Source organism: Oryctolagus cuniculus, chromosome 6 (assembly GCF_964237555.1).
Source record: "Oryctolagus cuniculus chromosome 6, mOryCun1.1, whole genome shotgun sequence".
Taxonomy (NCBI): domain Eukaryota; kingdom Metazoa; phylum Chordata; class Mammalia; order Lagomorpha; family Leporidae; genus Oryctolagus; species Oryctolagus cuniculus.
Window position 1 is genome coordinate 120,098,709 of NC_091437.1, and position 23,851 is coordinate 120,122,559.

Sequence of the window (23,851 nt, forward strand, 5' to 3'; positions counted from 1 at the left end):
CAAACTGTAAGAGGGATTATTTCCAGCCTCATGATTCAAAGATTGATGTACTTCTAAACAGAGATGAAATAACTTAGTAGCAGTTTTTCTTTTAGGCAGCTTCTAAAGTCATTCAATAGTGGAGTTAGAGCTAGCTGGTATAATCAGAAGCACAAAGATTGTGCTAAATTACTGTTTTGATGCGTTGGGCCTTAATTTCTAAAGTGTTTAAAACTAATTAGGATTCATAAAAACCTCAATTTTCCAGTTCCATTTATCAAATGATGCGCATATCTTCCTTTAACGTTTTGAGCTTTGAGGCAGTGACAGGGCTTATATTCTAAATCCTTATACCTGGGGCGGGGATTTAATGACACCTGCTTCCCATATCAGAGTGCCTGCATCTAAGTCCCAGTTCTGCTTCTGATTGCAGCTTCTTGCTGTTGCACCTCCTGGGAGGCAGTACAAATGGCTCTAGTGCTTGGGCCCCTGGGACCCATGTGGGAGATCCGGGTTGAGTTCCAGGCACCGACTTTGGCCCAGCTCAGCCCTGGCTGTTGCAGGCATTTTGGGAATGAACTAGCAGATAGGAGAGCTCTCTTTACTCTTCAAAATCTTTATAACTAATCCAAATTCATATTAATCTTACATAAAAACTTTTTAAAAATTACTGTCATTAGAATTCTGTGGGTGCTGTTTCAGATAACAGCCATTTATTAAGGGTTCCAGATTGTTAAGTTCAGCTTTGCCACAAGATAATAAAATCAATGGATGGCTTTAAACAAAATGAAACTGCACTTAAGTGTTTACCTGCAGTGTATTTATAAATGTTGATTTAGTGGAAAGTTTTATTTATGGCTAATTTTATGTAATTATATAATAATTGTTATATTTAATTAAGCAAATCCATGTTGAGTAAATGAAGCTATTGATGATCTCTTATCCGGGCATAATGATAGCATGTCTTTTTTCTCCCACAAAGTGTGATGTTGTTTAAACTAAGGTGAGGAACACACACACACATGCACAGTCATTGTTCAGGAATGCAGTGGACTGAGAAGGGAAAAGGATGGGGTAAGGAAGAGAGAGGGTGATTCAGTACCCTCACTCCTCTGAGTCTGCAGAAAGAGCTGGCATGTCATTTTTTATATACAGTTTTTAAATACAGGTTTTCCTCTACTTTCAGCAAAATTCCTTCCATAAAAATACTCCTTTGTATTTTCCATACTTCATTTGGGATGGCTTATAAATTCAGAAAGAACAAGGATTTACAAAAGGGAAGGAATTCTGATGGCTAAAGCAGAATGTAGGGCTTAGATTTTGCTGTCAAATCTATAGTCTTATAGGGTTAAGTTACTTGGGTTAGGTCTGTTTTGATAAATTAGATTAATGGAGTGGAAACTTAATTTATGAAAATATTTGGTAACAAAATGTCTATCTGGTTGATAAAATAGAAATGTGTATATTTTAGCTGATCGACCTCTTATTCTGAAATGGATTCCCAGGTACTCTCATACAATTCCTTCAACTTTATCCACTTTTTGTGTTACATTTTACTATCAGCGGCTTTGCATTTTTAGTAAATGGTGGTTTTGCTTCTCAAAGTACAGACTATAGTCATTGTCTCTTCAGACCTCTTACTCTAAGATTTTCACTTGCTTGTCCTACTGATTGAATTAGATTGATATGCCCAGCACAGCTAACGTTACTGAAAATTCACTGGGTGATTTGGAAATATTGGGCTGCTTGTATAATGCCTTACAAATTGGTGTTCATGTATAACTCACATGAGATCTAGTCGTAGCTATGGTGTTCTGGAAATTGTACTCTTAGCAAGATGTTAAGTGTTGGGTCTCCTGTGGTATGGTGGTCTTTTCTTTTAATCTGGTGTTCAATCTAACTTCTCTCCTAGAAGAGATTTTTCTGATATTTTATTAAGAAAGAAGAATTGGTGTTAGCAGTTACATATAAATATAAGGTTTGCACCAGTGTTGTTCCTTAGAGTTTAAGTGTCCTATTCTATTGTTGGTAGATCTGTTTAGTTAAGATATTAACCATCCATAGTGGCACTTTGTCCATCTTTTGATCCTGTTTGTTTGAACTTGCATTTTAGTATGCAACCGAGGATGGACTTGTACACACAAATGACCAGGCCAGAGCTCTGCCCAAAGAATGGGTTTGTATTTAAGGGTCCCAGCAGTTAGACCATCCTCAGAAAAGAAGGTAAGGCTCTATGATATGCAAGCTAAATTAGGGCCAAACAGAAGTGTCTTAAGTTATTTTAGGAGTCAGATGGAGAAGTTCCCTTTATTCTTTAGTGTGGTGCAAGAGTATTAGAAATCCTGGAAGGATGGGGGCGGGTAATATGGTTTAGCAAGTTAAGCCACTGCTTGGGATGTCCACATCCCATAAGGGAATGTTTAGGACTTCCTGCTAATGTGCTTGAGAAACACATGATGATGGCCCATCTTTCTGCTACCCTTGTGGAAGACCTGGATAGAATTCCAGGCTCCTGGCTTTGGTTTGTCCAATCCTGGTTTTTGCTGGCATTTGGGGAGTGAATCAGCAGATGGAGGATGTCTCTCTTCCTCTCTGTCCCCTCTTCTCTCTCTCTCACTTTACCTTTCAAATAAACAAAACAAAATCTTAGGGACTGGCATTGTAACATACCAGGTTAAGCCTCTGCCTGTAAAACTACCATCCCATATGTGGGCTGGTTTGAGTCCCAGCTGCTCCACTTCTGATCCAACTCCCAACTCTGGGAAAGTGGAAGAGGGTGGCCCAAATGCTTCAGCCCCTGCCAACCACATGGGCTACATTGAAGCAGCTGTGGGCTCCTGGCTTCAGCCTGGCCCAGCCATGGCCATTATGGCCATTTGGGGAGTGAACCAGCAGAAGGAAGATCTCTCTTTGTTCCTCTCCTAGTAACTCTGCCTTTCAAAAAAACAGTACACTGTAAAGAAAATTCTGGAAGGCATGGAAATTGGAGTCAACTTTGTCATCTACATAGATAGTATCTAAGCAGCTTTTGTGAATGAGAGTTGTATGTTGCTTTAGAATAAGGGAAAACTTTTCAGTTTGGAAATTCTTTATCATGAAATATAGGCTGTTTGCTTTTTAACAATTGATATAAAATTTCTGACATGAAATTAAAAATTTTAAACTATATGACTCTAATTTAGTATATTCACAACAGTGTACAACTACCACCTCTACCTAGTTCTGAAGCATTTGTTTGTTTGTTTGTTTTCCCCACAGCACCTGGAGACTAATATTTTTTCTGTCTCTATAGATTGGCCTATTCCAGATACTTGACACAGATGGAATTTTACCATATGTGACCTTTTTGTGTTTGACTTCTTTCTCCTTAAATGATCGGTTTATTTTTTGAGAGACAAAGAGAAAGAGGCTTGCCATTCACAGCTTCACTCCCCAAATGCCTCTGACTAGGCAGGCACCAGAGCCAGGAGCCAAGAACTTGGTCTCAGTCTCCCTCATGAGTACCAGGAACTCGGTTACTTGAACCTCCCTGGGTCCGTGTTAACAGGAAGCTAGAGTAAAGAGTCAGAGCTGAGTATCAAGCCCAGGTACTCCAATGTGGGATGTAGTGTCAGCCAGAGTTCAAACCAGTAGGCTAAATATCCATGCCCATGCATGTAGCAGCATGTATCAGTACTTCATCCATTTTTATGGCTGGATAATACTCAATTGTATGGATAGATCACACTTTTTTTACCCATCACTGGACACTTGGGGTTATTTCCAACTTCAGGCTATTGTGCATAGAGCTGATATGAATATTCAGTTATTTGAGTACCCCTCATTTTCAGTTCTCTTGGATATGTAGGAGTGGAGTCACTGGATCATACAGTAATTCTCTTGGGTTGGATATGCTTTTTCTGGTTTCCTTTTAAAAAATCTTGTGGTAAAGTGATACATAACATAATTGACAGTCTTAACATGTTAAGTGGCATTTGCCTTTGGCCTTTTTTTTTTTTTTTTTTTTTTTTGGGACAGGCAGAGTGGACAGTGAGAGAGGCGCAGACAGAAAGGTCTTCCTTTGCCGTTGGTTCACCCTCCAATGGCTGCCGCAGCCGGCGCGGTGCTCCTGGTCTCCCATGGGGTGCAGGGCCCAAGCACTTGGGCCATCCTCCACTGCACTCCCTGGCCACAGCAGAGAGCTGGCCTGGAAGAGGGGCAACCGGGACAGAATCCGGCGCCCCGACCGGGACTAGAACCCGGTGTGCCGACGCCGCTAGGCAGAGGATTATCCTATTGAGCCACGGCGCCGGCTGCCTTTGGCCTCTTAAAAGCAGTATACAGCCAACTTCCTTAACCACCCCACCCCCAAAAAAGTGTACAGGTCACTTGGCATTAAGTGTACCTCCCTGTTTTTGTTCAACCATCACTACCATCCAATTCCAGCACGTTTTCAGGTTCTCAAACTAAAACTCCATGCACATCGAACACTAACTCTGTAGCCCCCCTCCCTCAGCCCCTGGCAACCATCATTCTACTCTCTCTATGAATTAGACCTTTCCAGATTGCACTGCAAAAGTGGAATGATTTATCTTTTTGTGACTGACTTATTTCTCTTAGTGTAATGTTTTTATTTTATTTTACTCTGGATCAGTAATTTACAGTTTTATATGTATGGGACTGAATATTCTTGTCATTGTGTTTTATTCCAAAATGATTGCATGGTTTCCATTGCATGTCTTTTTTTCTCTTCTAAGACTAAATCCAGAGGGAAAGAACCCTGAAAAGATTTTGCAAAAATCCTATTTTCGTAATATCCTTCGGCCCCCATTAATCCACAGCCTTTTTAAAAAGGATCCCGGCATTCAGTGTTAGGTTCCCCTAGAGATGGAGATGCCCCTGCATGTTCGGGAATTTTTGTGGCTTATTTTTTCTTTTTGATGGTTGGATCTCCTGAAATTGGTTTGCTGGTAGTGAGGCTTCAATATGTCTTGGTCCAGTGAGGGAATACCATGGACAGAGAGTAAGTGGTGGAAATGGAGATTGTCTAGGTTGAATCATAGAGGACGCAGTTGTGACTTGTTGATGCCCTCCTTTTTGATCCATATTTGTCTTTCAAAGTGTTCACTCTTCAACACCTTAATGCTTGATAAATAATTATCTGTATTTTTAAGTGAAAAAGAAATGGTTAGGAATAAGATGTTTTGACATGCTAGAATTGTTCTAAATTGACTATAAACCATTACTCAGAATCTCTGATTCTACCATATACTTAGATATTTTGGTTCATGATAGAATGATAAGGAGCTTTGTTCAAATACAGATGTCTAAATTTTCTTATTCTAATAAAGATATTCCTTTGTATTAAAAAGTTATAAAAATTTACACAGAGCATTGTGTATAACACTTGGCATAAGTTATCTCTCTCAAAGATTTATTTATTGGGGCTGGCGCTGTGGCATAGCATGTAAAGTGGCCGTCTTAAGTGCCAGCATCCCATATGGGTGCCAGTTTGAGTCCTAGCTGCTCCACTTCCCATCCAGCTCTCTGCTATGGCCTGGGAAAGCAGTGGAAGATGGCTCAAGTCCTTGGGCCCCTGTACCCATGTGGGAAGACCTGGAGGAAGCTCCTGGCTTCGGATCAGCGCAGCTCCAGCCAATATGGCCAACTGGGGAGTGAACCAGTGGATGGAAGAACTCTCTCTGCCTGTCCTTCTCTCTCTGTAATTTTGACTTTCAATCTTTTTATTTTTCTTAAAGATTTATTTATCTATTTGAAAAGCAGAGTGACAGAAATCTTCCATCCACAGATTCAAATACCCTCCATAGCTGGTGCTGAGCCAGGTCAAATCCATGAGCCAGGAAATCCATCCTGGACTCTCATGGGTAGTGGGGACCCAAGTACTTTAGCCACCACCTGCTACCTTCTTAGGGTGTGAATTAGCAAGAAAGTGGGTTGGAAGTGGAATTGGAGTTGGGACTCTAGCCAGCACTTTGATACAGGATGTGGGCATCCCGAACAGCAGCTTAACCTGGTGCACTCAACCGCCCACCCCATTTATATATTTGAATTGTTTCAGCAACACTGAGCAATAGGCTCATAAAAGAGTTCTGTGGTCTTTGTAAAGAACGTGGAACTTTCAGACAGGTACACACACCCTCCACCCAAAGTCAATTAATCTCACCTCCCAAAAATAACCACAATACATCGTTCCTCTCGGCTTCTTGTTTACCCCTGGGCAACTTTGAACCTTTTTTTCTTTCTTCTCAAGTTTATATTGTGATTATACCTATATTTTCTCCTCTTTACCATTGCTAAATTGATCATCACAAATCATCTTGGGTAGTGAGGGTGGCATAAGCACTTGGTCTCCCTCCGGCTCACTTAAGTCTCAGCACAGCCCTGTGAAGCTTCATGCTGTGTACCTGTGGTGCTGTGTGACAGATGAGCAGGTGAAGTCCAGAGAGGTCAGGGCACTTGCACAGAAGCATGCAGCTAATGACCAAGGTAGATCCCATATGTCTGGTTTTAGGGTGGGAATCTTTTCTGTTGACCATATGATCATGACAGAGTAAGTGTTTATAGTGGGCTGAATGGTAGCCCCAAAGATAGGAGGGTACTTCACATTTCATGAACAATGAAATTAAAAGACAAATTTATCCTGGTTCAAAAATTTAGAATTGATATGTAGCTTTTTGTTAGTACACATATTCTACATGCTTTTGAAGACCCCTTTTATATCCATACCCCATTCCTAGAACATTGACCTTGTATGGCAAAAGCTATAAGTTAAGGTTCTTGAGCAGAAGAGTATCATGAATTATCTGGTGGGCCTTAGACGCAATCAAAGGTATCTGTATTAGAGAAGGCAGAGGAGAATCATGCACTTGGAAGGGGAGCAGCCACGTGACCAGGGCAGCAGAGATGAGAGTGATGCAGACAGCCATGGAGTGGCAGCAGCCGCCCGGATGCACTGTCCACTGACGCTTTGATTTCTGACTTCTGGTCTCCAGGCTTTTGAGAGAATAAATTTCTTTCAAGCCATCAAATCTGGGTAACTTAATATAGCAGCCACAGGGAATGAACATAATTTCCTAAAAAATAAGTTGAAAGAATGAACTCCCTACTGGTTGTGGGGCCAGGTAGAGATAGGTATTTTATCTGCAAATTAACAGCTGCCTTTACTTTCCAAAAGATCTGGTGATTGTTGGCTTATGAGGCTGGCTACCAAAAGTGGTCACTGGCAATCTTTTCATTCTTTCTTCCCCATCACTTTCTGTATTTCAGTGGATTATTGTGGCCCAGAAGTGACATGTATTCTCTGTATTGCAAATAGAAGCAAAGGATTTTGTATATTCTCCAGTCACACTGTTCAATCTTCTTGTACCCTTGCCCCATCAACCCAGCCAACATTGTTATCTTTCACTCACTGTTGAGTTCCAAGTTTCATGTTCTTTAAGTCTCAAAGACGGTGTCAGGCCCTAAATTTGAATGTGCCAATGGTGCTTGGCTTTGACACACTATGACAATAGTCCTTGACTATTGCATATGTATAAAGATGACAGTCCTTGAGGTGACATTTCCCTAGTTGGTAAATGGGCATAAAATCACTTTTACATCTGCACCGTTTTTGCTATGAGTATCAGGTAGATGAATGAATATAAACAAGTTTTATATGAAGTTTTATGTGAAGTTCTATATTAATACAAATAAGTTTGTTCCTATGCTTACAACAGCCATGGGGCAAAAGCTTTTTCCCCCCTATTATCAAAATTGCAGATGATAATTAGATTTTGCCAGCTTTTCTATTAATACTTTTTTTCTGTCCCAGGACCCAACACAGGGTTCTCCCCTGCATTTAGTTCTGTCTTCTTAGTGTCCTTCAGTCGTGAGTTTCTGTCTTGTCATGAGCTCACCTTTTTTTTTTTTTTTTTTTTTTTTTTTTTTTTTTTTTTTTGGACAGGTAGAGTTATAGACAGAGACAGGTCTTCCTTCCATTGGTTCATTCCCCAAATGGACGCTACGGCTGGGACTGCACCGATCCAAAGCCAGGAGCCAGGTGCTTCTTCCTGGTCTTGCATCCAGGTACAGGGACCCAAGCACTTGGGCCATCCTCCACTGCCCTCCCAGGCCACAGCAAAGAGCTGGACTGGAAGAGGAGCAACCGGGACTAGAACCGGCACCCATATGGGATGCCAGCAGCACCACAGGCAGAGTATTAACCAAGTGAGCCACGGCCCCATCCTAATAAGTAGGTTGTTAATGGTACTTAGTTCAGAGAGCTATTCTGAAAAATAAAATAATCTGCAGTGTGCCAGTATGGTACAATCATGTAATATCTACTTAGTAAGATAGTGTTTAAGGGGACAGCTTTGTGCAGTGGATAAAGCCATTGCCTCGATGCCGGCATACCATACGAGTGCCAGTTGATGCCCTGGCTGCTCCGTTTCCGATACAGCTCCCTGCTAATAGCCTGGGAGAATCAGCAGAAGGTGGCCCAAGTGTTTGGGCCCCCGCACCCATGTGGTTGACTTGGATGAAACTGCTGGCTTTGGCCTGGCCCAGCCCTAGACATTGTGGCCATCTGGGGAGTAAATCAACAGATGGCAGATCTCTGTCTCTCCCTCTCTCTGTTACTCTTTCAAACGAATCTTAAAAACAGATATTTTAAAATGTCTTTCTTAATTTGAGAGGCAGAGAGAGATTGAGCTAACAAGCTCCCATCTGCTGGTGCATTCCCCAAATGCTCTTGAAGACCAGGACTGGCCTGAGGCCTGAGCCAGGAACCTTCAACTCAATCCAGGTCTCCCTTGTGGATGGGAAGAACCCACCTACCCGAGCCATTGCTGCTGCCTCCTTGGGTCTGCATGGCACAAATCTAAGTCAGGAGCCAGAGACTGATATTGCATCTAGGCACTCCAGTCAAGGGCCCTGGCAGCTCGGTTGCTTGGCCGGATGCCTACTTTGAGAGTTTCTTATAGTAGGGGCAGGCCTTGTGGGGCAGTGGGTTGGGCTGCCACCTGGTGCATTTGCATCTCATCTCAGAGTCCTTGTGCTAGCCTTGGCTCCTCTGCTTCCAAACCAGCTTCCTGCTGGTGAATTTTGGGAGGCAGCAGATGATGGTTCAAGTGTTTGGATCCCTTCCACCCACATGGGAGCCCAGATGGAGTTCTTGGCACCTGGCTTCAGCCTGGCCCAGCAGCCCCAGCTATTGTAGGTATTTGGGGGAGTGAACCAGTTGTTGTATGATCTCTCTGCCTTTCAAATAAATAAAAGTAAACACTTAAATTTCTTATACTAGACACCAGAATCTACTTTTAAAATTTTCATCTTGCTGGTTTTACTTTGATAATGGTGTTGAACTGGCAGTATCAGAAGAGTGCTATGATAGATTGGGGTCCCAGGCTCAGGAATGAATGTAATAGCATCTGCACTAAAGAACTGAGTTGAGGGGCCACCCCTGTGGTGCAGTAGGTTAATCCTCCACCTGCGGCGCCGGCATACCGTGAGGGCGCTGGTTCTAGTTCCAGCTGCCCCTCTTCCAATCTAGCTCTCTTCTATGGCCTGGGAAAGCAATAGAAGATAGCCCAAGTCCTTGGGCCCCTGCACCTGCATGGGAGACCGGGAAGAAGCTCCTGGCTCCTGGCTTCAGATCGGCACAGCTCCAGCCATTGCAGCCATCTGGGGAGTGAACCAACAGAAGGGAGACCTTTCTGTCTGTCTCTCCCTCTCACTATAACTCTGCCTCTCAAATAAATAAAATAAAGAAAAGAAAAACTGAGTTAAATGAGGGTGTGAGGCCGGCGCCGCGGCTCACTAGGCTAATCCTCCGCCTAGCGGCGCCGGCACACCGGGTTCTAGTCCCGGTCGGGGCGCCGGATTCTGTCCCGGTTGCCCCTCTTCCAGGCCAGCCCTCTGCTGTGGCCAGGGAATGCAGTGGAGGATGGCCCAGGTGCTTGGGCCCTGCACCCCATGGGAGACCAGGAAAAGCACCTGGCTCCTGGCTCCTGCCATCGGATCAGCGCGGTGCGCTGGCCGCAGCGCGCTGGCCGCGGCGGCCATTGGAGGGTGAACCAACGGCAAAGGAAGACCTTTCTCTCTGTCTCTCTCTCTCACTGTCCACTCTGCCTGTCAAAAAAAAAAAAAAAAAATGAGGGTGTGAAAACACACGTGTCAGGCACAAAGGGTATCAAGTATTGGGAAATGCCATAGATATCTATGTGTAATAAAAATATGGACTGTCTTACAGCTGTGTTAGTTCTTTTGGAACTTGAAATCTGTTTTGTGGCTGTTAAGAATTAAGTTTACAGACTACAGTGTTTTCTTTTTCTTTTCCCCCCAGTGTTTGAAAGATATATGGTGATCCTGAAGCCATCAGACACAAGAGAACTTCTGGCAACTTCAGGAGAAGTTTGTCTACCCTCAGGCTGCAGTATTTTCAGCAAACATGATTGGACAGCAGGCCTGTACCTTATCTTTTGGTGGAGTGAAAAATTTGAGCCAGTGAAGCCAAATCCATGTAGCAAGCGGCTTTCAGCCCATCTGGACCCTTGCTGATTGCAAACAGGCATTTAAAATGTGAATCTGAAATCAAACGTCTCCATTACTTCCAGCTAAAGTGGAACCATAGGTGTTTCCTAAGTTTTAATTCTTGGATACAAAAATACTCCACTAGTGTCTGCCACCTGCACCGTGAACTCTTGTTATAGAAGCTTCCTTTCTGTGCATTCCCGCTCTTTGCTCTCCATCTCCTTTTGTCTTGCACAGTGATGCTGTCTTGCTAAGTATTTCAGGCATATGGTCTTGGAATACTTAAATTGCCAACTTAAGAAAGGGAATAAAACTAATATTTGCCCAGTCTCTTGGCCATGATATCTTATAGTAAAAAGACAAAATGATTTTTTTAAACACCTGCGGACAAATTAGAATAGTGTACCCTTCACAAAACACACATAGTTAAGTTTGGGTCTTTTTCTCAGCAGGTACCAGTTGTAAATAAGAATGAAGTAGGGGCCAAAACAAAAACCAAAAATGAAGCAGCTACATGTCGTTAGTAATTTCTAGTTTGAACTGTAACTGAATATTGTGGCTTCGTATGTCTTATTTTATATTGTACTTTGTTCATTATTGATCGTTTGGACTTTAATAACAGAAATTCCATAGATTTTAATGTCACAAGAAATAAGACTATTTGAACAGTGTATTCTAGAAAGCAATATACTAACTGAAGTGAATGCTTGTATATATTAAGATAGCCTTAAACCTCTTTCTCTAATGCCTTAACTGTCAAACAATTACAACTTTTAAAAGCATAGAGCAATAGGTAGCCTGCTAGACTGAGAGGCAAACACTATGCCGTTAGCACAGCTGCTGATGTCAGTGTTTAGCACTGTGAGTTTAGCTGTGTTTATGCTACAAAAGTGCAATATTAGACTCTAGCTAGCTAGGACTGCTGCCTCATGTACTCCAAAGAGGAAGACAGGATTTGATTAAGTGCACATGTTTCTTTAAGTTACTCATATTGTCCTTTGGTTGGATGCAATGCCGTGCTATTTTTATTTGCTTAACATTAATTTGATGAACACCTTGGACAGCCAAACATTACCCCTCTACCTGGCCAGCAGTGGACCTTGCTTGCAGTGAGGGTTAAAGAAGATAACCATTTTTTGTATGTGTGAAAATTGGTGATAACTGGCACTTAAGATCAGAAATAAGGTTCTTTATACTTAATGCCTTAAGATGCTCTTTGCCCAAACTCTGACTTTAAGATAGGCAGTAAAACCACAATACTACTGAGGTTTTGTAGAATTGTTACATTTGATAATAAAACTCACCTGTTTAATCTCAGTGCTTGCGTTTTTTTTTGTTGTTGTTTTTTTAAGATGTATTGACAGACTTATTTGAAAGGTGGAACCACAGAGAGCTTTCATTCACAGGTGCACTCCCCAAATGGCCACCACACCAGGGCTGGGCCAGGCAGAAACCTGCAGCCTAGAGTTCCATCCAAGTCTCACACATGGGTGGCAGAAACTTAAGCACTCATCCATCATCTGCCTTCTCAGGTGCATTAGCAGAAAGCTAGATCAGAAGTGAAGCAGCCAGGACTCCAACCTGCACTCCAATGTGGGATGCAAGTGTCCCAAGGTGTGGCTTAATCACTGCCTCCGGCCCACCCCTGCATTCCTCTTTTGTTATTAGAAGATTTATGGTAATGGGTGAAAAGTTGTGGAGTAGCCATCTCTTCCTGGGGTGGTTGGGTTTTCCCTATGTTTACAATAAAAGTGATAAATTGTAATTTACAAAAGGTATCATTGATGTTTGAGCTCAAGTTCTAAAACAAGCATCCTTTGAGTGTAAATCATTGAAACTTTGAAATTCTTAGCAGTTATAATAGTCACAGATACTTGTTCTTGCATCTTGTTGCTGAATCTCCATTTACACAAGAATTTGAAAACTTTTCACATAAAACTAGTAAAATGTAGCACGTTCATGTTTCTAAGCCCCACAGGGTCCTTACGTGTTCAGTTACTCTGCTGATGAGAAGTTCTCTAACGGTATCTCCAATTGGATCCATATTTTAGGGCTGGGGTCAAGTCTCACCTAACTTCTAACATTTCATAGCAACATACATGAGTGTTGTTAGAATCACATACTGATATGCTCTTGTTAGCTCAAATGTATCAGTTGTGAAGTTACAGCCTCACTTTTACCTCAATGTCTAATTCATTTGTGTTCACTGTGTTCTTGTTAAGTATTCAAGGAAGTTTGGTTTCCCTGGAAGAGTTCTTCAGTCCTAGCCCTTGCCAACCTCATCAACAAAAATGGAGCATATAGTTGTGTTCCTCAGCTGTGGTCCTTGCTGTTACCACTGCAGGGAGGGGGCAGAGTTCTCAGCAAGATGAGATTCTCAACCGCCTGCCTCCTTGCTTTGGGACCTCCGGCAGATTTTACTGTTGCACCAGGCTCTTTCCTGCCTTCCGTCCAGTGAAAGTTGCCTGGGCTGAGATAATATGCCTGATACCTCCCTGGAATAGTACCTGGTACACCTGCTCTGTGGTTCACTCCCCAGTACATGTGCTAAGACGAGGAGACACGGGCCAGGCAAGAGCTGCTCAACTTTAAGGACCTGATGACCACAGGAAGAAACTCAAGAGTTAGAGATCATTGTGTGGGTCTCTTAGAAAACTTGTTTTTCTACAATTCTGCCTCTGTGTTAAGTGAGATCTTGGCAAGATCCCAGAGTGTAAACCTGGGAGGAATGGTTTTAGAAGCAAGCTACTTGCCTCTCCTAATGCCCTTCATCGTTCCATTTAATACCTTTATGTAGAAGGTGAAGGGATATTTGGGCCAAACCCCAAGCTGCTAATCATTTCCCTAAGAGTATAGTATAAGCTATAGTCAACCAACCACTGAGAACGTATGTGCCCAATAACAAGTATTCAATTGATTAAATGAATCTTCACAACAAGCCATTAGGTACATAGGTGGTGGTGGTGGGAGTGGGAGTAGGAGTAGATAGGAAACTAAAGCTTAAGTAAAACCTGCTCAAGGTTGTACAGAGTCTAAAAACTTGAGGACTGGTGGGTGTACTCAGTATTCTTGGTTACTACTTTGCTAATATTTTACAAGTATGACTCATGTCTGCTTTTTTATCACCTACGTGTCCTTAATTCAGCTGCCTTATATTGTTGCTGTTCTAAAAGTGAGTGTTGACAAATGGGTAACAAACTACTACTTTTACACCTGTGTTTTAGCTAGTTAAAAAAAAAAAAAAACACAACTTATTTTCATGTATTTGAGAGGCTCTGAGAGAGTTCTCAAGCAGTGGTTCACTCCCCAAATGTGTACAATGGCCAGGGCTGGGCCAAGCCAGAACCAGGACCCTGGAACTCAGGCTGGGTCTCCCATGAGAGTGGCAGAGACCTCAGTACCCCTCAGGCGTGCCTGACCAGCAAGCTGAAATCAAAAGTGGAGCCAGGGGTCACCGCTGTGGCATAGCAGATATAGCCTCCACCTGCAGTCCGGCATCCCATATGGGTGCAGGTTCATGTCCCGGCTGCTCCACTTCCGATCCAGCTCCCTGCTATGGCCTGGGAAAGCAGTGGAAAATGGCCCAAGTCCTTGAGCCCCTGCAACCGTGTGGGAGACCCAGAAGAAGCTCCTGGCTCCTGGCTTCAGATCAGCCCAGCTCCGGCCATTGCCACCATTTGGGGAGTGAACCAGCAATGCAAGACTCCTCTCTCTCTCTCTCTCTCTCTCTCTCTGCTCTCATAACTCTTTCAAGTAAATAAATAAATATTAAAAACAACAACAACAACAACAAAAGCAGAGCTAGGACTCAAACCCAGGCACTCTGATATAGGATGTGGGTGTCTTAAGTGCTGTGTCAAATGCTCACCTCTGAGCTGGTACTTTATAACTGAATCCCATTTGATAGTAGTAGGGTCAAGTGCTAAAAACATCTTTAAGGATTGATGTAAAATACTCAACCTTGTTCTAGGTCTCAGCCTTCCCTACCTGATTGTGCTCCTCATGGTTCTATCCTCAGCCATCTCTTTCTCGCTTTTATTTATTTATTTATTTATTTATTTATTTATTTATTTTTGACAGGCAGAGTGGACAGTGAGAGAGAGAGAGACAGAGAGAAAGGTCTTCCTTTGCCGTTGGTTCACCCTCCAATGGCTGCCATGGCCGCCGCACTGCGGCCAGCGTACCACGCTGATCCGATGGCAGGAGCCAGGTACTTATCCTGGTCTCCCATGGGGTGCAGGGCCCAAGTACTTGGGCCATCCTCCACTGCCCTCCCGGGCCACAGCAGAGAGCTGGCCTGGAAGAGGGGCAACCGGGACAGAATCCGGCGCCCCGACCGGGACTAGAACCTGGTGTGCCGGCGCCGCAAGGTGGAAGATTAGCCTATTGAGCCGCGGCGCCGGCCCCTCAGCCATCTCTTTCTTTCTCACGGAGTGAATAAATTCCTCTCTTTTCACACTCCTTTGTGGAGCTGTACACTCCTCACCCCAACATCCAGTGAACGTTTTCTCATGGATGTCTCCCAGGAATTTCAAACTCCACATGCTTAAGACAGAACCCTCCTGTGTCCAAAACCTGTTGCCCCTTGGGGACGTCATACTCCCGAAACTAGCACCATTCACAGCCAGGTGTTGAAGTTAAGGAGGACATTTTTAATTAGTTCACCATTCTAGTCACCATTGTGTCACCCATTTTTGTCTCGATATTGAGACTCTGCACCAAATTTTGTCACCCTCTATTTCCAGAATGAGTTTTAAAATTTTATTTTTTAAGAAAATTTATTGGGGCAGGCGCTGTGGCACAGCGGGTTAATGCCGTGGCCTAAAGCGCTGGCATCTCATATGGGCACCGGTTCGAGTCCTGGCTGCTCCACTTCCAATCCAGCTCTCTACTGTGGCCTGGGAAAGCAGTAAAAGATGACCCAAGTCCTTGGGCCCCAGCACCCACGTCGGAGAACTAGAGGAAGCTCCTGGCTTCTGGCTTCGGATCGGCACACAGCTCTGGCTGTTGCGGCCATCTGGGGAGTGAACCATCCGATGGAAGACCTCTCTCTCTCTCTCAGCCTCTCCTCTCTCTGTGTAACTCTGACTTTCAAATAAATAAATAAATTTTTAATAAAATAAATAAAATGAAATTTATTTATTTATAAATAATTTTTTTTTGACAAGCAGAGTGGACAGTGAGAGAGAGAGACAGAGAAAGGTCTTCCTTTTGCTGTTGGTTCACCCTCCAATGGCCGCCGCGGCCGGTGTGCTGTGGCCAGCGCAATGTGCTGATCCTAAGGCAGGAGCCAGGTGCTTCTCCTGGTCTCCCATGCGGGTGCAGGGCCCAAGCACTTGGGCCATCCTCCACTGCACTCCCAGGCTACAGCAGAGAGCTGGCCTGGAAGAGGGGCAACAGGGAAGGAATCCAGTGCCCCGACCGGGACTGGAAACCGGTGTGCTGGCGCCGCAGGCAGAGGATTAGCCTATTGAGCCACGGCGCCGGCCTAAGTGTTGTTTAAAAAGCAATGCTTATTTTTCTTTAACATCATTTTGTCAATTTTTTAATGTTACTATTATTTTTATTAATGATATGCTTTTCACATTGAAATACAAATCCAAAGGGTCACTTTTTATAATGTAGTACACAGCCAAAGAGAGTCAGATAACGCTATTTACCAAAACATGATGATTTGGACTGCTTCTGCCATCTACTGGATGTGTAGTGCTACTTGTTATTCTCCACCAGAGGGTTTACACCTAGGATTCCTTTTTTTTTTTTTTTTTAAAGATGTATTTATTTGGAAGGCAGAGTTACAGAAAGGCAGAGGCAAAGAAAGGGAGAGAGGTCTTGCATCCGCTGGTTCACTCTCCAACTGACCACAATGGCCAGAACTGTGATGATCCAAAGCCAAGAGCCAGGAGCTTCTTCTGGGTGTTCCGCACAGGTTCAGGGACCCGTGGTCTTGGACCACATTCCACTGTTTTCCCAGGCCATAGCTGAGGGCGGGATAGGAAGTGGAACAACCAGGACTTGAACTGGTGCCCATATGGGATACTGGCACTGCAGGCGGTAGCTTTACCCGCTACACCACAGTGCCAGCTCCTATACCTAGGATTCTTCTAGGATTTAAATTTTTTTCTATTCTTAAACCCTATCATAATTCCCGAAACTGATGAGTCACGGCAGTTTTCCTGTTGTACAACAGCTATAATAGTAATAAGTCATCATTGAGGTAGAAAACACTTTCTCCCCAAATCACTGCACTCTTTCAGATATCTGCACTTTGGAGTGAGAGCACTGTCCAATGTGGCAGGTGTGGACAGAGCCACTATGTGATCCTCAGAGGCCAGTTGGCTGAAGGGTTTGTCACTGGCCACCCCAGCAGCAGTCAGCCCACCAGGGTCTGGCCTGAACCCTTTGTAGGCTGGGAAAACAGCCAAAGTAACTTCATCTGTCAGGACTTTAGGAATGGAAAATATTTTTCTGGATTAATGGAATTGAGGTACTCAGAGTCCGCCTTTATCTAAATATCATTTGCTGAGAAGGCCTGTGGGTATTCAGCCTCAGTCTCTACATGGGGTTGTCTGAGTTAGCAAAAACAAAAACATAAATAAAGCGTATGTTGGGCCAGGGGGTTGCCTAGTGGATAAGATGCTCATGTCCCATACCAGAGTGCCCGGCTTTGGATTTTGGCTCCAGCTCCTGATTCCAGCTTCTCACCAGTACAGATCCTGGGAGGCAAAGAAAATAATTAAATGGAAGTTTCAGAAAAACAACAATTTTTAGTCTAAGTATTTTCCCCAAATTGCATGAGCTGTAATCACACTATAGTCTTATAGATTTTTATCTGACAATATAATTCAATTCAATTTCACAAATATTTGACTTGCTATCTGAAAGAAGAGAAGATGGCATCTGAGCCCAAGGTTAGCAACCTCTGTTTATTAAAACAGAAATTTTGTCTGGAAAATTCTTCACAAAATCCCACTCAGTCTCAATAATACTTTTCTTTATGAATATTGTTCCATATGATCAGTTTCATTAAAAAAAAAAACTACTACTACTTGAGTTTTACCCAGGGGTTAAAAAAACTTATATTTTAGGGCCAGTGCTATGTTATAGTGGGTAAAGCCGCTGCCTGCAATGCCAGCATCCCATATGGGTTGCTCCACTTCCAATCCAGTTCCCTGCTAATGCCTCTGGGAAAGCATCGTAGGTGCTAGGGCCCCTGAACCCATGTGGGAAACCCAGAAGATGCTTCTGGCTTCAGCCTGCCCCAGCACCTGCCATTTTGGCTATTTGGGGAGTGAACCAGTAGATGGAACATCTCTCTCTTTCTTCCTCTCTCCAACTCTCTCTCTTTCTTCCTCTCTGTAACTCTGCCTTTCAAATAAACAGATAAGTCTTTAAAAAAACAAAACCACATGATTAATTTCAATATAAAAACTTCAGGGAATCATCATCAACTCATAATTTATTACATCAAATTTGTCAGTAGGCCCTGTAGATTTTATTTCCAGCATATTTTGAATCCATTGTCTTTGAATATTGTTTTTAAAGATTTATTTATGGGCCAGCGCCGCGGCTCACTAGGCTAATCCTCCGCCTTGCGGCACCGGCACACCGGGTTCTAGTCCCGGTTGGGGCGCCGGATTCTTTCCCAGTTGCCCCTCTTCCAGGCTAGCTCTCTGCTGTGGCCAGGGAGTGCAGTGGAGGATGGCCCAAGTGCTTGGGCCCTGCACCCCATGGGAGACCAGGATAAGTACCTGGCTCCTGCCTTCGGATCAGCGCGGTACGCTGGCCACAGCGCGCCAGCCGCAGCAGCCATTGGAGGGTGAACCAACGGCAAAGGAAGACCTTTCTCTCTGTCTCTCTCTCTCACTGTCCACTCTGCCTGTAAAAAAAAAAAAAAAAAAAAAAAAAAAAGATGAAAAAAAAAGGTTTATTTATTTTATTCAAAAGGCAGAGCTATAGAGGGAGAGAGAGACTGAGAGATTGTCCATCTGCTGGTTCACTCCCCAAATGGCCACAACAGGCCGGACCTGAGCCAATCCAAAGCCAGGAGCCAGGAGCTTCTTGGGTTTCCCACGCGAGTGCAGGGGCCAAGCACTTAGGCCTTCTTCCATGCATTCCCAGGCCATAGCAGGGAGCTGGATGGGAAGTGGAGCAACTGGGACTGGAATCGGAGACCATATGGAATGCCGGCACCACAGGTGAAGGCTTAACCTACTACATCAGAGTGCGGCCCCATTTCTGAATATTTTTATTTCCATTGCCTTATCTCTTGATTATCTTACTCATTTTAGTACAAAAGCCCCTTAATCTATATTTCCTAAAGATTTAACTCAGGGGCTGGTGCTGTGGTGTAGCAGGTAAAGTCACCACCTGCAGTGCCAGCATCCCATATGGGTGCAGGCTTGAGTCCTGGCTGCTCTGCTTCCAATCCAGCTCTCTGCTATTGCATGGGAAAGCAGTAGAAGATAGCCCAAGTTCTTGGGTCCCTGCACCCACATGGGAAATGCAGAAGAAACTCCTGGCTCCTGGCTTTGGATTGGCCCAGCTCTGATCTTTGAGACCATTTAGGGAGTGAACCAAGGGATGAAAGACTCAATCTCTCTCTCTCTCTCTCTCCCTCTCTCTCTGCCTCTGCCTCTCTGTAACTCTGCCTTTCAAATGAATAAATAAATCTTTAAAAATATACATAATAAAGCCGGCGCCGCGGCTCACTAGGCTAATCCTCCGCCTAGCGGCGCCGGCACACCGGGTTCTAGTCCCGGTTGGGGCGCTGGATTCTGTCCCGGTTGCCCCTCTTCCAGGCCAGCTCTCTGCTGTGGCCAGGGAGTACAGTGGAGGATGGCCCAAGTGCTTGGGCCCTGCACCCCATGGGAGACCAGGAAAAGCACCTGGCTCCTGGCTCCTGCCATCGGATCAGCGTGGTGCGCCGGCCGCAGTGCGCCGGCCGCGGTGGCCATTGGAGGGTGAACCAATGGCAAAGGAAGACCTTTCTCTCTGTCTCTCTCTCTCACTGTCCACTCTGCCTGTCAAAAAATAAAAAATATATATACATATTAAAAAAGATTTACTTATTTAGTAATAAATAATAAATATTGACCATTTTAAAATATATTTTAAAGATTTAATAATAAATAAAAATAAATAAATCTTTAAAAATATATATCAAAAAAGAGATTTATGTATTTATTTGTAAGGCAGAGTTAGAGGCAGAGGCAGAGAGAAAATCTACCATCCATTGGTTCACTCCCTAAATGGCCACAATGGCCAGAGCAGGTCCATATGGGATGACAGCACTGTAGGCAGCGACTTTACTGCCACGCCAAGGCACTGGCCTGACGCGCCTGTAAGGCATCGAGGCTGTTTTGGTTCCAATAAGGATTTTATTATGCAGTGAGATGTCACACATTCTAATTCACACAATGCACTGGGCAACCAATCACCCAAGGTTCCCAAAGTACCTCTGGTGTTCCTCACCACGTGTCTTAGCTATAGAGGGCAGATTCTCATCACTTCTGCACCAGTGGTGCCTCTGAGCCAAGGAAAGCAGGTCTCAGCTTCGGGTGAGCTGGGCTTTAACACCAGGTGAGTTCAGGGCTCAGAGCCTTGGCACCAGGTGAGCGCAGGCAGGGCTGGCTGGGAGAACTCTCCTGGGAAGGTCTGAGGCAGTGGGTCAACCCACAGCATCCACTCTGCCGCCCTCAGGGGATCTTTCAGAGTCTCACTGGGTCTCCTCAGTGTGCTGTTTCTATACACTTCCAGCAGTCAGCGTGGGGTCGATAAGGTCCCGAGGATGGTGTGTGCGGGCCATGGGTGGTTCTTATCACGTCCAAGCAGTTCAGCTCTTGCTCATTTCTTTCTTCTTTTCTTTTTTTTCTTTCTTCTTCTTTTTTTTTAATTTTTTTTTACAGGCAGAGTGGATAGTGAGAGAGAGAGACAGAGAGAAAGGTCTTCCTTTTGCCGTTGGTTCACCTTCCAATGGCCTGGCCGCCAAGGCCGGCGCGCAGCGGCCGGCGCACCCCGCTGATCCGAAGGCAGGAGCCAGGTGCTTCTCCTGGTCTCCCATGGGGTGCAGGGCCCAAGCACTTGGGCCATCCTCCACTGCCTTCCTGGGCCACAGCAGAGAGCTGGCCTGGAAGAGGGGCAACAGGGAAGGAATCCGGCGCCCCAACCGGGACTAGAACCCGGTGTGCCGGTGCCGCTAGGTGGAGGATTAGCCTATTGAGCTGTGGCGCAGGCTACTCATTTCTTAATATTATGGTGAAGCTGGCTGGCGCCGTGGCTCACTTGGCTAATCCTCCGCTTGTGGCGCCAGCACCCCGGGTTCTAGTCTTGATTGGGGTGCTGGGTACTCTTCCAGTCCAGCTTTCTGCTGTGGCCCGGAGGACAGCGGAGGATGGCCCAAATGCTTAGGTCCCTGCACCGCATGGGAGACCAGGAGGAAGCACCTGGCTCCTGGCTTCAGATCGGCGCAGCGTCAGCCGTAGCAGCCATTAGGGGAGTGAACCTGTTTACCAGAGAAATGCAGGGTTCCTGTCTTCGCGCAAGAATTCAGGCGTGAGACAGAGAGTAGTGGGAGGTAAAATAGCAAGGTTTATTAGGGAAGGGACATCCGTAAGGATGGAGGGGCACCTCTCGAGACAGGACCTGGGAAAGAGTGCAGTCGCTTGGACTGGCGGGGGGAGGGGAGGAAGGAGCGAGGTTACATGGTTGAGTGGAGTACACCTGGCTAGACCAGGGGGGTGGCTCAGCAGAGAGTCAGAGGGCTGAGGGTTGGGGGGGGGGTTGTTAAGGAGATGGGTCTTTGTCTTCACACATCTCCTCCTGAAACAAAGGATTTTATGGATGTAAATATTAAGAAGCTCCTATCTGAGTTTTCCCCTGAAGGTATCAGACAGGAGGAAGCCTAGCCAGTGCCATCCTGGGTTCAGAGGAAGGGTGAGCAGGACCCCCTAGAGAATGGGGATCTGGAGCAGGGTGTTTGAAATGCAGATACTGGGCTGCATCTGGGAGATTGTGGAAGATTTGTCAGGCAGAAGGGGTGGGGACCTCCACCTGGCAGGTTATCAGGTGGAAGGGGGCAGGGCAGGATTCGAATACCAGGCTGCCCCTGAAACATTGTCAGGATGACTTTGAGATGCAGATGCATATGCTGGATGGACATAGATGTCTTCTCTTTAGGCTTTTATGTCACACACACATAAGCTCATAACTGACTTCCTACCTAACAAACCAATGGAAGGAAGACCTTTCTGTCTCTCATTGTCTATAACTCTCTCTATGTGTCTCTCTCACTGTCTAACTCTGCGTGGCAAAAAAATTAAAAAAAATATTATGGTGAAGCTGCTTAATTTTTGCTCATAAATAAATCTTTAAAAAAATTTAACTCATGTTTAAATTTGAGAGAGAAGATAAGAAAGTGAGAAACAGAGTATTCCCATCTGCTAATTCACTCTCCAAATGCCCACAATGATCTGGGCTGGACCAGGTCAAAGCCAGGAGCCAGGAACACAATCCAGGTCTCCCGTGGGGGTGGCAGGGATCCAAGTACTTGAGCTGTTGTTTGCCAGGGTCTGCAAGAGCAGGAAATTGGAGTCAGCAGTAGAGCAGGACTCCGATATGGAAACAGTTGATCTAACTGGTGCCCTAACCACTAGGTTGATTACCCCTCCCAAGACTTCACTTTCCAAAAAAAAGTTTATTTGTTCTTAGATATTTGAAAGAGTGACAGAGAGAAACCAAGGGCGGGGGCAGGGGAGGGGGAGGGGAGAAATTTTCATCCACTGGTTTATTCCCCCAAATGCTTCCAATAGCCAGGCTGGGCCCCGGCTAAAGGCAGAGCCAGGAACTCCTTTGAGGTCTCCCATGTGGGTTTCATGGACTCAAGGACTTCTTCCATTATCTGTTGCCCCTCAGGGTGTGCATTAGTAGGATGCTGAATGAGAAGCAGAGGCAGAAGTCAATCCCAGGCACTCTGATATGTTGTCCCTATGTCCCTAGGAGCAGCTTACCCCACTGTGCCACAACGCCTGCCCCAAGACTTCTTAAAATCTAGTCTCAAAGAGCAATATGGTTTTCTGGCATGTCTAGAAGTTTGATGACCCCTTCTGTGTACAATGGATATTTTTAGAGAGTAATATGAAATGATCTTTAAGTAAAACACCATTTGAGAAAATGTGGAAAGTTTACAGTTGGTCAAGGTGAGGCAAACAGAATGAAATGACCCCTCAAAATGTGGACCGGAAACTAGCAGGCCTAAGTTTGCCAGTCAAGTTGATATGAGGGGAAACAGGTAGGAAGACTAGGTAGCAACAGGTGAGCTAGAAGATTTTGCTCACAATTTCTGCCTCTAGTCCCACACTGTAACTCTACCCCATCACTCCTGTAAGTCCACTCTTCCATGAGGCGCCTGCTTCCCCTATGCAGGGAAGAAGGAGACACAATGAGGGCCAAGCAGAAGCTGAGCTGCAGGTGTAGGCACCATGAAATGCCCAGAAAGCCTCTCACACAACAAACCCCACCCAGACTTCACTCCTCAAGTATATTCAACTAGCGTACCACCCTGAAGAAGACTGTTACACATGGGAAAAGCCCTTTCTGCTTTGTGGCTTCTAGTCCTTTCACGTTCTTTCCTTGTAGGCAACGCTCTGATTCACTTATGATGGATCCCTCTCCAGGTGGGGTCCCCACACTCAAGTGTGAATGTATATTCACTCTGTCACTTTTAAATAAATCCTGTTCTCACTTCTGCACTTTTTTAAAATTATAGCTTGCTTACTTTTTTAAAAAAAAAAAATATTTATCAGGGGCCGGCGCCATGGCACACTAGGTTAATCCTCCGCCTGCAGCGCTGGCATCCCATATGGGCGCCGGTTCTAGTCCCGGTTGCTCTTCTTCCAGTCCAGCTCTCTGCTGTGGCCTGGGAAAGCAGTGGAGGATGGCCCAAGTGCTTGGGCCCCGTCACCCATGTGAGAGACCTGGCTCTTGGCTTCAGATCGGCATGGCTCTGGCCATTGCGGCCACTTGGGGAGTGAACCAGAGGAAGGAAGACCTTTCTATCTGTCTCACTCTCTCGCTGTCTGTAACTCTGCCTGTCAAATAAATTTTTTTAAAAATTATTTATTTGCAAGTCAGAATTACACAGAGAGGAGAAGCAGAGAGAGAGAGAGAGAGAGAGAGAGAGAGAGAGAGAGAAGAGAGAGAGAGAGGTCTTCCATTGCTGGTTCACTCCTCAGTTGGCCACAGGAGCCAGGAACTTCCGCTGGGTCTTCCCATGTGGGTGCAGGGGCCCAAGGACTGCTTTCCCAGGCCACAGCAGAGCTGGATCGGAAATGGAGCAGCCAGGACTTGAACTGGCACCCATATT

General features: G+C 45.0%; 1 protein-coding gene across 6 annotated transcripts in view; it reads left to right on the forward strand.

Annotated features, from left to right (window-relative positions):
• Positions 1-11,805, forward strand: part of ESRP1 (epithelial splicing regulatory protein 1) — a 60,255-nt gene extending 48,450 nt beyond the window's left edge. For 4 of the 6 annotated variants that reach the window (XM_051843918.2, XM_051843922.2, XM_051843920.2 and 1 more), the window contains 2 exons: positions 2,093-2,202; positions 10,301-11,805. In XM_051843918.2, coding sequence (XP_051699878.1) covers positions 2,093-2,167 — 75 coding nt within the window. In that variant the 3' untranslated portion in view covers positions 2,168-2,202; positions 10,301-11,805. The remainder of the gene's footprint in view (positions 1-2,092; positions 2,203-10,300) is intronic. The other 2 variants (XM_017341442.3, XM_051843923.2) reach the window with 1 other exon arrangement.
• Positions 11,806-23,851: the final 12,046 nt, after the last annotated feature.